This window comes from Abrus precatorius, unplaced genomic scaffold (assembly GCF_003935025.1).
Source record: "Abrus precatorius isolate BTA unplaced genomic scaffold, Abrus_2018 Scaffold4, whole genome shotgun sequence".
In the NCBI taxonomy this organism is placed as follows: Eukaryota; Viridiplantae; Streptophyta; class Magnoliopsida; order Fabales; family Fabaceae; genus Abrus; species Abrus precatorius.
The window spans coordinates 10,571,004-10,587,658 of NW_020874384.1; the positions used below are offsets into that span (position 1 = coordinate 10,571,004).

At 28.7% G+C, this 16,655-nt stretch overlaps 1 protein-coding gene, 1 non-coding gene and 1 pseudogene across 3 annotated transcripts; 1 reads left to right on the forward strand and 2 right to left on the reverse strand.

Annotated features, from left to right (window-relative positions):
* Window positions 1–4,120: 4,120 nt before the first annotated feature.
* LOC113866106 lies at window positions 4,121–10,679 on the forward strand (annotated as a pseudogene).
* On the reverse strand, window positions 5,044–5,116 carry TRNAE-CUC. Its single transcript has one exon. It is a non-coding gene; the product is annotated as a tRNA-Glu (tRNA).
* A 1,819-nt stretch (window positions 10,680–12,498) lies between the features above and the next one.
* On the reverse strand, window positions 12,499–15,231 carry LOC113865746 (pathogen-related protein-like). 2 transcript variants are annotated; one of them, XM_027500483.1, is made up of 5 exons: window positions 15,056–15,231; window positions 14,843–14,975; window positions 14,212–14,510; window positions 12,583–12,654; window positions 12,499–12,546 (listed from the first exon to the last, which is right to left on the reverse strand). In XM_027500483.1, exons 1-5 carry the CDS (start codon window positions 15,203–15,205, stop codon window positions 12,511–12,513), a joined length of 690 nt encoding a protein of 229 aa, XP_027356284.1. In that variant the 5' UTR covers window positions 15,206–15,231; the 3' UTR covers window positions 12,499–12,510. The 2 variants fall into 2 exon arrangements, with proteins under 2 accessions (XP_027356284.1, XP_027356283.1); XM_027500482.1 differs by having other exon boundaries at window positions 12,511–12,654.
* Window positions 15,232–16,655: the final 1,424 nt, after the last annotated feature.

Genomic DNA, 16,655 nt, shown 5'->3' on the forward strand with positions numbered 1-16,655 from the left:
TTTAGTTGATTCTAGTTGCATTAGATTCTACACATCCAAGGTTTCAAAATGCATAGATGATTTGCTAGATTTGGAGTTCTTTTCAATTTTTTATGATTTTTTGAAGTTGAGATTGATTTGCTAAATATTGTTGCAGGATTACATTTGGACCATTGTTATTTAATAATTATATTTATGTTTTTAGATATTATTGAGACTCAAATTTTGGCCACTTAAGTTTACCTTAATCTTATAAATAGACTAATAAAATTCTAAATTAGAGGTGTGCAATTAGACAATTTGAGTTTTTGAGATTTGGCCGAAATAAGAATCATTGTTTTTACTTTTTCTCGAATTCTCTCATTCTCTTCTTATTCTCGCGTGGATTAAGTGCATTGATGGAAGGCTAACTCTCTTGTTCAATATGTAAAATTCAAACGTTGTACATCTGATTTGAGTTCTGAGTCAAATTGCTCTAAGTTTGTTCCTTTTTTCTCTAATATCAAATTTGTATATTGCGATTGTGATTAACTTTCTGTGGTTAGAATTCGATTGATATTCTAATTTGACAATTAATTTGGGTTAGATTAAATGATATTTTAATTTAATATGTAATCTAGTTTAATTAGGTCACTCGATTGAATTAATAATTGAATTAGATAAACATTCAAACTCAGATTAAAATCATTAGATACTATGATAATCAGAGTTACACGCATTTGGTATTCTGTGAATTGATATTTTTAAATTTATTTTTACTAAATTTTAATTTTTTTTTGTAATTTAATCCAATTAATTCGCAGTTTTTAAACTCCTAAAACCTTACTTTCATTCTTTTAAAAAAACTAAAATTGAATTTAAATAAAGATGTGTCTCTGTGAATTAACCTAGGTTGAGTTCTATAATGCAAAATCTGTAACAAAACTTAGTTATTTTGATAGTGACTCGGCATTGTCTATCAATACTCAAGCATTAGTCAGGATAGATTAGTATGATTTCCCTATCTACAATACAAGTTAGGTTGACTTGATCCCTTTTAGTACTTGGGTATTTTACTATCCTCGTTGGTAAATACTTTAACCAATCACTTTTTCTCTCACTCTTGTGTTTAACATTTTCAACTACTTTCATTGTATAATTAATTCACAATCACAATATTAATCACAAACAAGTCACAACCACCGTTTAGTACATTTGATACAATTTTAACATTAACACACTTCCTTTATTCAAGAGAATAATGCATTTTCAAATTTCATGTATCAAATTGCAAAAATCATAATATATTTAATACAAGTCCAAAAATTATGAAATTAATTAGGTAATTTTATTTTATGTATTTATTTTCATAAAACAATACAAATATAAATCAAACACTCACGGAGAGTGTACAAACCATAGTTTCTCTCTGCTGCTCATAAAATATTACTCTCTAACCTCCGTTTAGTAGTAAATTCATAACTAATTCATTAAAATTTCAAAAATTATGAAACCAGTAAAGTTAGGTTCCTCTAAGTATCTAGTTTCATGAAAGAATACAAACAAAGATTAGACGCTTGCATATTTCAATTCAAGCCACAATTTCTTTCTACAAGTCACAAAATGTTATGTTTCAGCATCTCTTTCATAGAAAAATCATAACTTGTTCATTTTAAATTCAAAAGTTATAAAATAAGTGAGGTTATTCTCCTAAGAGTATCTACTTTCAAACAAAAATACCAATTCAAACTTGATACTCACTGACCATTCTATATCAAATGAAATGATTTTCACACATTATATTATTAAAAATTTCATATCTAACTCATTTTAAATCCAAAAATTATGAAACGAGTGAGATTATTTTCCTTTGAGTGTCTATTTTTAATACAAAAATACAAAGATAATTTATATATTCACATAATTTCACATGAGTCACCATTTATCTATGTAAGTCACAAAACTTCATTTTCTAACAACAATTTAGTAGAAAAATTACAAATAATTTATTTTAAATCCAAACTTAGTGAAATCTATGGAAAATTACTTATAACATAATCCTTTATTTAAATAAAATGTCTCTTTAATTTATTTCAAAATAATTCATAAAGTTTTTAGAACTTGTAATTTAGCTCTTAAACTTTTGTTTATTTGCAAAAAGGTTTGCACAAAATGAGACAACACTATAGGCCTAATTTTGAGTTATTTTGGTCAATTTTACAACTTGTATTTAAATTCTAATTTTTGTCTCCATCCAACTAAATGTAATTTTTGTACACCTTAATTTAGATAATTAAAAATCAACTAAAGTAATTTAGATAAATAATTTCTCCCTCTAATTAAGTCACAATATACTTGCATCTCCTAATTTTTTCTTAATTTATCTTTTTTTTTTTGTCAATTTCACTAAGTATATTTTAATTTCTAAATTATCATCTAATGTCTAATTTTAATTCAACTAGTTTGATATAATTTCTAATTGATTAGAAATGATGAAACTTTAGAGTGTTACATAGGGTAAATAGGATAAATTACACAGTGTTATGTGAATAAAATCAAATAGTAGAGTATTAAAAATATATTTGTCAAAATTTTTTCTTAACATTGTTTTGAATATTAGTTAAAATTTATTTTAAGTCATAAAATTATCATAAGCAAAATTTATTAAATAATATATCCCTTTTAATTTAATTTTTTTAACAGATTTTAGTTAATAATTAAAAATATTTTAGAAAAGTTATTTATAAAATGTGAATCTCTTTGTGTGATGAAATTTGACATTTTACTCTCAATAATTTTCACTGTAATGACACAATAACCTTAATATATTTTTATTTATTTTTTTAATTTGAAAATGTTTTGTCCTGTACCAAAAATTTGATATTTATCTTTTATTTCTTGCAATGTTATTTATCGTATAATTTTAATGTATTTCTCAATATTTTCTAAAGTTTAGATTAGAAAAAAAGAAACATGTGAAACTTGATTTTCAAAAAAATTACAAATTAAATTTGAAAAATAATTTAAATTTTAGTTTAAAAAAGGATAAATTAAAATTTAACAAACTTCTTTTGTTTGCAAAATTATTAAAATCATGGAAGAAATAAAGAAAGCAAGAATTTCAATTGGTTTAATAAAAAAATGTTAGGGCTAGTTATATTTTTTAATTCCTTATCAAGATTTTTATTATTTAATGTGTTTAATTGCACAAGTATTTTTGTACAAATCTTTCTAGACTTTTAAACCCTAATTATTTTTAGAAATCTTTTTTCAGACAATTTCACTACTAAGTATTTTTTTAGAGTAAACTTTTAAATTAGTTCTTAAAATTGTGAGTATTGGATAATTGGTTCCTAATGAGATTTTAAAATGAGTCTTATAATATCCTTAAATATACCAATTATTATTCTTTAGTAAAATTTAATTAAAGAATAAATCTTTCTTTGTTTAAACTAAAATTAGGAATAAAGAAGGAAGGGATTATATTTTCTTAAAAAATTGTCTGAAGGCCAAGTTACAATAAGAATTTATTGATTTTAGAATAATATTTATATTATTCAATTCTTACATTTTATTGGGAGATTATAAATCTTGTTAGTAAATTTTATAGACAGAAAATGGTCATAGAAGATTTATTAAATTTTATAAAATTTAATTTGGGATTCAAAGTTAGGACAACCTAAGAAAATTGATATGAATTAACTAAGTTTTATTGAGCGATGTTGAGCAACCAAGACAAGAACAATGAATTAAGTTACGGAATATGTTAGGAATTAAGGTGTCAAATAATTAATGGCTAGGTGATAAATTTACAAATACATTAGATTTATAAGGCTTAAAATGTATAAATGTGTATAAAATTGAATTGAAAATGCATGGAAATAATGCATATTTAAGTAATTTTTGCTTAATGATTGAAAAGGAAATCAAATTCATTTAAATGTGTTTTTCTAAAACAATTCATGATTTTTTAAAAATGTATTTTTAGGATTTGGATTTTGGAAACAAAAACTTAAATGTTTAAGTTGAAAAAAACGAATTTGGAAGGAAGAAAATCAATTAGAAACTTGAATGCAAAAGTTTGGAGATAGCATTGTAATGTTGATTTGAGTATTACAATAAGGAAAAAAATTAGAGTTGCAGAAAAATGTTGACCGTTACAATGCCCAAATTAAGCATTACAACACTTACATTGCGCATTGTAACACCCAATGCTAATGCAGTAGAAGAACATGCATGTTGCAATGTTGAGTTTCACGTTACAACAAATTACGACTTTTGCACATTCCAACACCCATTCTAGCATCTCAAGGTTGTGACTTAATAGTTTACATTCATTATAATATATTGTATTAAGCTCGGAGAAGAGTTAAGAAAGACATTAAAGTAGATGAACGCCTTTTGTCTGTGTAGACAGTGGTAGTTGAGTTTAAAGTTTAAGTCTTAGTATTTTTATTTCATTTTCATTTTTGCTAGATAAAGAAAAAAGTTTGGATTGTGATATTAATACTTTATTAACTTTTAAATAAGATTTATCGATGAATCAATTTAGTGATTAAAAATATTAGCTTAATTTATAAACTAAATTAATGATAAAAGAACATTAAAAATGAAATAGTTGACGATAGTTTCAAGTCCGTTAATTAAAAATAAAATAATAAGAGTTAATAACATAAATATATATTATGAACATTTTTGTATTTATTTAATACCTTTTGTATTAAACAAATGTTTTATTTTGTAATAAATATATAGTATAAATTTTATATAAACAAAAATATTTAAATTTTTTTATATAAGATAATAAAAAATATTATAAATATAAATATAGAAATTCATAAAGAATCTAAAAATGTATATGAAATAATATGAAAAATTTAACTAATAATATTTATTTTTAAAATTTAGAATAAAATTAATAAAAAAATATACAGAAAATAAAATAATTATAGCCACAGAGGTGGAAGGTTGGATGTGTATTACTAATACTGTTTAGTTGAAACGTTGAAATAAAATGGGATTGTGAATCTCAACATCTAAAGTTACGAACTATTGCCAACATGGGAACATTGAAAAATAAAAGACTTCCGTTGCCGGGACTTGAACCCGGGTCTCTCGGGTGAGAGCCGAGTATCCTAACCAACTAGACTACAACGGATTGATGATCTCTGTTAAAATAAGATATATAATCATACTTTTATTATTTTGAGTGACCTTCCCTCCTCTACATTTTTCAATTTGGCCTCTCTCTATGACAGGGAAAACACAGCACAGCAAGCAGAAAACTTAGGGTAAGAGTAGAGGGTTCGGAAGAGAGAGAGAGAGAGAATAAGGGAGGAAGAGATCCAGAAGCTTCGTGGAGTGGTGAGGGACTACGTGAGCAAACACCTCTACTCCTCCGCCATTTTCTTCGCGGACAAAGTCGCCGCCTTCACCAATGACCCTGCCGACATCTACATGCAAGCCCAAGCTCTCTTCCTCGGCCGCCACTACCGCCGCGCCTTCCACCTCCTCAATGCCTCCAAAATCGTTCTCCGTGACCTCCGATTCCGCTACCTCGCCGCCAAATGCCTCGTAATTATAATTATTATTGTTCTTGTTCTTGTTATTATTGCTGATTGGTAATGATGTATGGATGGTGGAATTGAAGGAGGAGTTGAAGGAGTGGGATCAATGTTTGTCGATGCTGGGTGAGGCTAAGGTCGATGACGATGGAAATGTTTCCGATACGAAGGACTCCAATGTCATGTACTTGGGCAAAGATTCTGAAGATCGTGAAATCAATGTGAGTTCATTTTTTTTATTTAACTTTTCTGTTTAGATGTCTGTGCGACTAAATTTGGAAGTATTTATGTGATTGTGATATGTTTGTTTATATATGTTTTGTTTAAATGCAGGGGCGGCCTAAAGCCCAGGCAAGTAAGGCAAGGGATTTAGGCCCAAATGTTTTTTTTTAGTTTTATTATATTTTTAAAAAAATTAAAAAGATTAAATTTAAAAATAATTTTTAATTTAAATATTTTAAGTAATTATTAATTTTTTATTAATATTATAAATAATATTTAATGAATTATAACTTTTAACTAATAGATAATAAATGTTTTTTAATTTATTTTTTTAAAAAATAATTAAATAACAAAGAAAAAATTAAACAGTTTTTTACTTTTTATTTAATGATTATTTTTTTCTTTTTCTTTTCTCTAACTACTTTTTTTTTGTTCAATTTTCCTTCAATTTGTATTTTTTTATTAAAAACAACTTTGGGCTAGAAATAGAGGAGGAAGTAAAGTCTTATATTTTTCTAACGCGCATTAGTATACAGCTTTCTATTTTTTCAACGCAAAGACACTTGTACAAGAGTCTTCCCTTCACTACTCAGCTTCTATTACCCATATTTATCAAACTGTATTTTGCAGTTTTTTTGACAAAGTTGTTACTTTTAAAAGTGTAGAGATTGCAAGTGTCAAGTTTATTTTCTTAATCACCAAGTTTTATTATTTTAATTTGGTCTTATTTTAAATAAATTTTAAATAAAATTATAATAATTTTAAATAAAAGTTTGAAAAATAAATTTTAAATAAAATTATAATAATTTTAAAAAAATATTTTATTAATAAAAAAGTCTCATTTTTTAATTTGCTTTACGCCCTAAAAGTTCTTGAGCCGCCCCTGTTTAAATGGCATACGAACAAAGCGCAGGATATGGATTGGAAATGATTTGGTGTTATTGTAAGAAGCGATAGATGATCTATTTTGGACGAGGGAATGATTTTCATTAAGGAAACGTGATGGAATACACGAGCTAAGGATAAACAGTTCTGCTAAAAAAATTGCCATAAATTATAAATGGACAAGACGTGAGAAATGAATCAAGTGAGTAAAGGTCGCTGGTCTCTTTGTTAATCTATTGAGGACACTTATATATATAAGCAGAGACTCATCCAAACGGGTCTTACTTGAAACAGTGCAGCTTTAGTTTAAACATAATGCGTGCAGCTTTAGTTTAAACATAATGCATTTTCTATTCTTTTGTGTGAGCTGGAATCATGGCCGGGTTTTGGTGAGCTATCTCTGATTTAATTTCTTAAAGAAGTGTATACCAGAGATGTTTCTTGTTCCTCGTACTTTACAAATTGTAGATGATCAGAAATATGGATTGGTTGATTTGGCAATGCTGGTTTTAATTGCTTATACAAATAGGTCAACTTTGTGTATTATTTTGGCAACAGTTTTTATGCTGATTAGGAAGAGACAAAAGATAATAATATCATGTTGTTAAACCTGATCTGTAGACATTCTTTGACACGGTAGTCAATTCTAGGTAGTGGCGTAGAGTAGCCGACTCCAAAAACACTATAGGAATGACCGCTATTATGAAGTTTGAAATACACCTAATGTAAATTATACACACACAGATATATATAATATATATATATATATATATATATATATATGCTTAAAAGTACAACATTAATACTCAAACTAAAGACATGTATAATTAATGATCATAAGTGATGAAGAAGCCATTGCTTCTGTTTTAGATATTCAAATAGAGTTGTTAGTCACGGGAAAAAGCTCTAATGCAGATGGGAGGAGCAGGAAAACATCTTAGTATCTCCTGAACATGTCTAGGCCACGTCTAAAATAGCTGGGGTTTCACTGGAGAAGAAAAAGACGATTGGAACTTGGCCAAAAATGGAGAATGAAGCAGGAAGATGAAGTGAGGCACTACACTAGGGTTTGCCTTCAATTTGTCAAAGATGGAGGAGAAGCACAAAAATTAGCAATGTAAAAGGGGGAAAATTCCAAGATTTTTCCCCTTAAAAGCATTCCAATGTTTAGAAAGGGAGGGCTCTAGCTCATTTGACACTACATTTAGGCTTAGGTGCAGTGACTCTAGCTCATTTGACATTGTACTCGAGTCATTCAGTGCATTACTTCTGGGTAATGACCTAGGCCTAGCACAACATTGTTGTGTGTAATTCATATGAAAGGTTTTGACAAGTTTTACGTGAGCTACTGAAGGTCAAACAATTCTCCTCCTTTACTTGGGTTTGGGACCAGCTATGGACCCATAGGCAGAGTTATTGCTTTAATTTAATATGCCAGAATAATATTGTAGAAGTGAAATTCTTGAACTGTGAAAAAAAAATGGTAGAAGGAAAAAGTTTGGAATATGCCAGAATAATGTCTGTTTTTATTTATTTAGTTTTTGCTTATTTGAATACATTTTGTTATGCGATAACAGATATCTTCTGCAATATGTTTCTTAACAGGCAAAGCGTACGAAGCTTTAGAAAACCGTGCCCAGCACGACTTTGGTGAGTGAGTATATTTGAAGCATTTTGACTGTTGTCTTCTAACTATGGATATTTAGAAAAATGGTGTTTTATTGATTTTCTACATTTAAATTTAAGGAGGGGGTACTGTTGCTTATTGCTTTTGAGAAGAGTTACAAAAGCGTGATCCATTCCAACTTGATTAAAGAAAAAGCTCACTTTCTTTGCTCTGTTTGTTTTTTTTAAAGGTATAAAGCTGCGATAAAAGCAGATCCTTTATGCTATGAGGTATGCATTTATATTCTGATATCTTTACTCTTGTAATGCTGGGATCTGTCTTCTGAGACTTGCTCATTTGGTTGGGATATTTGCTTGCAATTTTTTGATAGGGCTTTCAACATCATCTGATGGAACACCCCTTTCCCTTTCCCTGCCCCATCCTTGACCACCTTTAGGCACTGCACTAGCAACCTAAAAAAATGCTTACATCCCTTAAACTTCTGTAACAGCTATTACTGCAGAAACTGTGTTTATTTTTGTAACGATAGTTTCTTTGAAGTGGTAATTTATTCAATGTAGATTGTACATCATATCCAGTAGCCTTTAGCTGAGCTTTATAGTGCTTTAATTTATTTTTCCATTATGCAGATGGGAAAGTATCATTTGTAGTATATGTACTTGCATATTATTCTCATACACTAGTTATCTAAATTTTCCTTGCTGTTTGGCAATAATTTTGTCAGGCTTTGGAATGTCTTATTGAGAATCACATGCTTACATGCGAGGAAGGTAGAAGTTTTCACATATCCATTGGAAATTTCTCTAATTTTTATTTTCTATCTTTAGCGAAATAGGTTCAAGAAGCAGATTCTCTAATTCAGAAATCATCTTAATATATATCTGTCTTCCTTTTCTGTATGGGGAATATCAGAAGCAAATTTGATCTCATCATTGCAATTTGGTAATGAGGATGGATGGCTCTCATCATTTTATTCTTGTTTGATAAAGAAGGTAATATTGGATTTCAAGTGGAATTTGCTTCTATCCAAATTTTTATACTGATGAAAGATTAATCCCTTATTTGTTATGCAGTATGACAAAGAAAATGTTGTAGAAGCCAAGTTCAGAGATCTTGAGAATGAAAGCTGTAAAAGTGACCAATCTGATCCTTCTTTCTTGCGCACGCTAAAAGCCAACACTGATCTATTGTCCTGCAAATCTGAATACTACCATCAGTGTGGTGAATATCAGAAATGTTTTGAGTTAACTTATGTGTAAGTTGGGGATCTGATCTGGAGACTGAAGTGAGAGTGATAAATGGCTTTGGCTTTTTGCATCATTCAGTGCTCCCATTATGTTCTCTTCTTTTCTTTTTTACTTAGCTTAAACACTTCTGTTACAGTTTGCTTGAGAGGGATCCTTTCCATCTCAAGAGTACGTTAGTACACCTGGCTGCTGCTATGGAGCTTGGGCATTCAAATGAGCTGTATCTGATGGCATGCCATTTGGTGAAGGATTATCCTCAGAAGTAAACACTTTTCCATAATGTTTCTTGTCTTAAGATTTTGCTACATATAAGTTCTTTAATTAGACTTTTGCTTGATATTTATATTTATAGTTGTCTTCTAAAGCCTTTTCTATGCATACAATGAGATTTATTGATGTTGTTTTAGGGCTTTATCATGGTTTGCTGTTGCTTGTTACTACTATTGTATCAAGAAGTATGATCAATCCCGCCGTTATTTTAGGTAAACATAACTTGTTATCATAGTTATATAAGACTAATCTTGAAGGAATATGATTCAGTTTTTTTGTTTTTTTTGTTTTTTTGCATGTCAACTATTATGAAATTTGACTGTTGGACTTTCTTATTGACTTGAGCTGACCATGTGCTGAAAAATTGTTATATTTCTTGTTAGAAAAATTAATGATTCTTCATAGCATCAGGTGATTTGTTATATTTGACATTTGATGTATAGATCAATGTTTCATAACAATGTTATGCCTGGGTAGTGGAGGATTTGTTCTGTTTAATGACATGTTACCAACCCAGCCATAATGCATATATAATTGGTCCTGGGCTTGTTTGATTGAAATGTGACCTGTTAAGTTTGAGTTGGTCATGTATCTCTGGCCTGAGTTGGATTGCTCTAGACACCAGTTTCTTTGTCAAGAACATAAATTGCTTGTCTAATGTATCATAAAAATTTTCTGTATAAATTTGGATTACCAACGGCTCCTTATTTATGCATCTGTTGCTATCGAAAATTATTATTAAAGCTTATTATTCAATTTCATTATGTACCATACAGCAAGGCTACTAGTCTAGATGGAACATTTCCCCCTGCATGGATAGGCTATGGGAATGCTTATGTTGCTCAAGAAGAGGGTGATCAGGCTATGTCAGCTTATCGCACTGCAGCTCGGTTGTTTCCTGGGTAGGATATTTGTTTTTTCTGTTAAATCTCCCCCTCCCCATCAAATCACAAAGCAGTAATCAGTATACAATTTCAATTTTCAAAGTTGTGAATTGTACACTATATGCTCACATGCATGTATGTGTCTCTTTTGTTTGTTTAAAAACTTAAGTATGAAATCCTCTTATTTTCTATAAATTGTTCTTTTACAAGTAGTTCAGGATTTTTTTTTTGTTTGACTTGGTGGGGGTGGACATGATTATGGGGTATGAATGGCTTAAAAGCCTAGGAAAGTTCAGTGCAAACCTGCGACAACACTTGATTGACGTGCACAAGGATGGAAGGATCATTGAGATCAAGGGGGACGTGGGACTGTCCAGAACTGTGGCTTCGCTCAAGGCAATAAGAAAAGAATTGAGGGGAGAGGCAGAGACTTATTATGTCGAATTAAGCATGATGACCATGGGCTATTCTGAAATGCCTACTTAGATTTCAGTCACTGCCTCTGAAGCTTTAAAGGAGTTATTACGAGAGTTTGGTGAGCTATTCAAGGAAGGAACTGCCCTTCCATCACAAAAAGAGTGTGACCATGCTATCGTCTTGAAGGAAGGAGCTACGATCCTTAATATTCACCCTTATCGACACCCATATCATCACAAGGAGATCGAAAAATTTGTGAAAGACATGTTGGCAACAGGCATGATCAGGTCGAGCACCAGTCCTTATTCTAGCTCGCTGATTCTAATAAAGAAAAAAGACGGTAGTTGGCATTTTTATGTGGACTATCGCGCTCTCAACAGCGTCACCATTCCAGACAAATTTTTTATTCTAGTCATTGAAGAGCTTTTGGATGAGTTGGGAGGGACAACTATCTTCTCTAAACTCGTCCTAAAATCAGGCTACCACCAAATACGCATGAGGCCAGAAGACATACCTAAAACAGCCTTTAGGACGCATAAAGAACACTACGAGTACGTGGTAATGCCCTTCGGGTTAACTAATGTTCCAACAGCGTTTATGTGTTGAATTTGACATTTTGTAAGTTTATGCTTTTCCAACAGCTTTTACTTCTAAAAAGGAACTTAAACAAATAATCATCATTATTAATGGAACCGATCTGCAATTTTTGTAATTTAAAAGTGAATAACTTTTTGTTGTCTATTTTAATTATTCATGAAACAATTCTCAACGACCATTTGTTGAAAGCCAAGTTAATACAACTATCCTGATTTAATAATTGTTTATTAACGTTTTCTTTATATATTTTTTTAAAATTAATGTTTAAGTCAAAATCCCAACACTCTTAATTAATACTTTGCTCCAACAACAATCTCTTTTACTTTTGCTGCTGCTTAAGCAAAGGCTAATTACAGGTCAAACACGTTATCTTACCTGAAAATTACATCAATACAGCAGCATAGACATAAAGCATGCACTTATTATGTAACGTATAATTGGGTTCCAAAACAACAAACATGGCACGAATCAGTGAATCCACACACACGCACCCTCACTTTTCCTACTTTATTAAGTGCCCCATTTATCACATGATTACACCAATAATTGCATTCTTTTTCTTTTACTCAAATATTTATATGTAGCTATATCAAAGGATATCTTTTATTTATTTTTTTATTGAGTAAATATGGTCTTTAGGCTTTCTAATTATAAGCTCACTTATGTCACTAATTTTATAAAAATATCACTTTATTTTTAAATTTTACAAATGATATTTATTTTAATCATTTTTTATATAAAATGACAATAAATATATCAACAGAAGTGATTTTTTTTAAAACGTAAAATTCAAGAGACTAAAATAAATATTTATTATTATTTTTAATTATTTAACATGATTATTTGGAGAAAGGACACCCTCGAGAAGTTGCTGAAGTGTCCTTCTTCTTGTCTGTGTGTGATCCAGCTGATAGAAGGTCTCCCATTAGCTGTGCTGGGTCGTAGTAAATCTCCACCTCTTCCACTTTCATAGTGTTGTCAACCTGTGAGGGGAACCAGTGCTCATGGTTATAGACAAACTCAGTTCATTTTACAATATCTTTGTCAGCAGTGTAGTAAAATCTCATCAACACTCATAGTTATTATATAGATTTTGCTAATCAATGCTTTAAGTCACTAGTATAAAGATTAAAAAATAAATTTATTAAAAATCACGTTTGATGTATATTAAAAAGGTAAGAGGGTATTATTAATAGTTTTTAATTAATAAAAAATTTTGCCTTTAATCTTTAATCTATGTTCTGAAAATATTGCTTATCATTTATTTATTTTATTTGAAATAATTTAATGTTGGACAAATATTTTGTTGTGGATTAATTGGGATCTTTTGAAAAAAAAAATGTTCTAATATTTTCAAACACGAGATTGTACACTTTTAGTCTTTTTGTTAACAATGGTACAACTTAATGGAAATTATCGATCAACATCTGTAACAATGTTTGTACTAGTAATTTGTTCCCTACTTATCACTAATTGTCTAGTTTGATAACCCAACTATAAGGGCCGTTAATGAATAGTTTACTCAACGTTATCATCATGTGTATAAAAAATAATAGAATTTCATGTGTACAAGTAAAGTTTCCCATAAAATATTATTGGAGATTTTTCCCTTTGTGGAAAGATAAAAGTAAAATATTTTCCCCTCCTTTTAGTGCTTATATTCATTTTTTCTAATTTGATTTCACCTATTAGAAACACTTTAGTAAAACCAAGCAGATAAGTTAATGAAAAATAAAAAAAATTATAAAAAAGTTGAAAGATGAAATAGAAAAATTTAAAAGTTAGTTGATCTAATTGAAAGTGTTCGATAAAATTAATTGTTAAAATAGTTTATAAATATAAAAAAAGAATATTATTAATTTTAATCCAGACTTTAAGATATGATAATTATATATTTTCAATAAATTATGATTTTTTATTTTAAAATAATTTTATTACATAAAATGAGGATGATATGAATTAATTTATATCATTATTTTAATTACTTTATATTATAAAAAACTTGAATGAACTTGTAATGTTTTAATAAAATTTATAGACAAAGATGATTTTAAAAAATTAAACGTGAAAAGGTAAATGTAGCAAATTTTCATAAATTGAAGGAGTAAAAGGAAGAATTATTAAAAAAGTAAAATTTATTTTGTTACAATCAATAATTTAAATTCTAAATTTTTAATTTGTTCAACTTGTTGTTCTATATTTACAAAATTATACAAAGAAATTCTTCTATTACTGAGATAATTATTTAATTATTTACTATATGTTTGTTTCTCACATGTTTGTACAATTTAAAAGATAAGGATTTAAATTGTATAAGATCAGAAAATACAGGAAAATAAAACATATTTTTTGTTCTTCTAAATTGAAATATTTTTGCCTAACAAATTATCTACGTGAGAATAAAATTGTTAATAGATAAAAATTAACATTTTAAAAAGATGCTATATTTCAATTACCTAACTAAATAAAAGAATTATTATTAAACAATTATTTTAACTAATAAAATAAAGTTTAGAAAACGATATATTGTCAACACAGACCTTGAGAGTTCCCAAGCCATAGAATTGAACGATGTTCCCTGTAGGGGCGTGTCCCTTGAAAGGACCTTCAAAGAAGCCCCAGTGCCTGAACTTGAAACCAATTTCCGGGGCTCCACTATAGACTTTGATCACTTCCCATGCAAATCCACGAGGAAAAGCTGATCTAAAGGCTTCATGGGACGATTCAAATGTCTCATCATCAGCTTTGTAATACTTCAATTCTTCTGGCAGAGAGTTCTTTAACAAAGCATTATAACTTCCTATGCTTAGAGTTTCCTCTGCAGATAATCCCTCTCTCCCTACCAATGAAATATGTTCAAATATTTTATCATATTACGACACAAATGAATCCTAAAACAACCAAGAATCAATGAAAAAGAACAACAAGTTTGATACAATTAAATTTTGTTTTTCTTTTCCCACGAAATAATAAGACCAAAATTTGGGTATTACAGTATCTTAAATAGTCTGTGTTATTTTTTAATTAAAAATATAGTTTTATTCTAATAATTTAAAGAAAAATAATGATTATGAGTGACATATTAAACCAAAATATCTAATGAAGTCTTAAAATTTTCTTGGGAAATTAAAGATGGAGTAATAGAAACTGTTTAACTTAATCTCCTTTTACCATTAACAAAGAGCTTGAACTTTTCAGGATTTATGGTCTTGAAATCCTGCAAACGGGTTTTGTGTGAGAGCTCCATCTCCCATGATTTTATGGCGTTTTGCACTGTCTCCTCTAATGATCCTTTTGGCCATTCCTGAAAAATACAAAAATTCCATTGTGACCATACATTATCCAGAGAACTAGAAAAATAAAATAAAAAGAGAATACACAGACCTTGGTTCGGCCATCTTCAAAGAGCTTGTTCACATCATCATATATCGGTGGTCCACCATGTCTCCACTGGATTGTATCAGCTTCATCATATAAGTAAGATCTGTATTTATCTCGAGGAACTTTGCCAGACACTACCACTTCGTTGGCCATGTCAAATTGAGGTGAAGTTTAGACACATAATACGAAACAACAACGTAATAGGAAAAGGGTGAGCATGTAATCTACAACATCAGAAATTTATATAAATTCTATCCCATGTTGTCATCTTTGATGGGTGATAAGATAAGGTTTTAATTTCCCAACCAAATAAGAAAAATGCATGTTGTGCACAGTGCAGACAAGACATTTAATTTCACACGTCTATCTAAATTATTTATACTGCCCCTTTTTTTCATAGACAGATATAAAACAAGGCTACAAATATTCTAGAGAAATATTTTTATACTGCCCCTATCATATTGTAGATGTTTCAGGTTTAAATTGAATCTCTCCTGTGGAGACTACACGTAATTTAAACCAAAAAAAATTATACATTTATTTTATTAAAATATTTCATTTTATATTTATTATTAATTTTTAAATTTTATTTTTAAATAAAAATAAGAAGATAATATTAAATTAAAAATTATATTATTTTCAGGAAAGTAGGCGCTATAAGAGTACTAAAAATGGGTCAAATTCTATATAATTTGTAACAATATTTTTCTATATCAATCTTGTTTAACAATAATGGAAAATCATGTTTTTCATTTCTCTTTTTGCAAAAAAAAAAATGCGATTAAGACTTTAATAGCTTAAATAAGATTTTAGTCTTTAAAAAAGTAACTTTTTTTATATTTAGTTTCTCCTTTTTATTTTTTTAATCTAGTCTCCAAAATTATTTTTATTTCTTATTCTTTATATTTCTAAATGAAAGTTTAGGTTATAAGATTAAGATTTTTTTAAAACGATATTTAAGAATATGAAGGGAATAAAGGCGTAAATTGATAAATTTGAGAATATATTATCATTGTATGAGTTAAATTGAATGTCACATCGGGGGATAATAAAGAAAATTAATAAATTACTTACAAAGGGTTGATATGAGAATAGCAATGATTTTTAGGAAACTTATTTAAAAAATCAAAAAGAAATAACCAAATAAATATATTGTGAATTTTAGAGGACTAAAGCCATAAAAGGGATTATTTGAGTACAAAAAATAATTTTTAGACAATTTGTTTGAAAAAAATTATTGGACTAAATTGAATGTTTATATAGGTAGATAATAGAAAAAAAATTGATAAACTACTTACAAAGGATAACATGAAAATGAAAAACAATTTTTAAAGACTTATTTGAAAAATTACCAATGAGAAACCAAATTAAAATATCACAAATTTTTTATAAGCATAGGCGTAAAATTTGTGTCATGCGTTACTTATACATAGGCTGTGAAAAACAAGGTTAAAACGGGAAACAAAAAACTAAGATATGTTCAACTTCATAAATTTATATTATATGCTAATAATTAGAAAATTGAAACTTAATATACAAAAGTTAAATTTAAGTCAATTTTTGTTTTAAATTTATAATTTTAAAATATTTATAATTTTTTTCA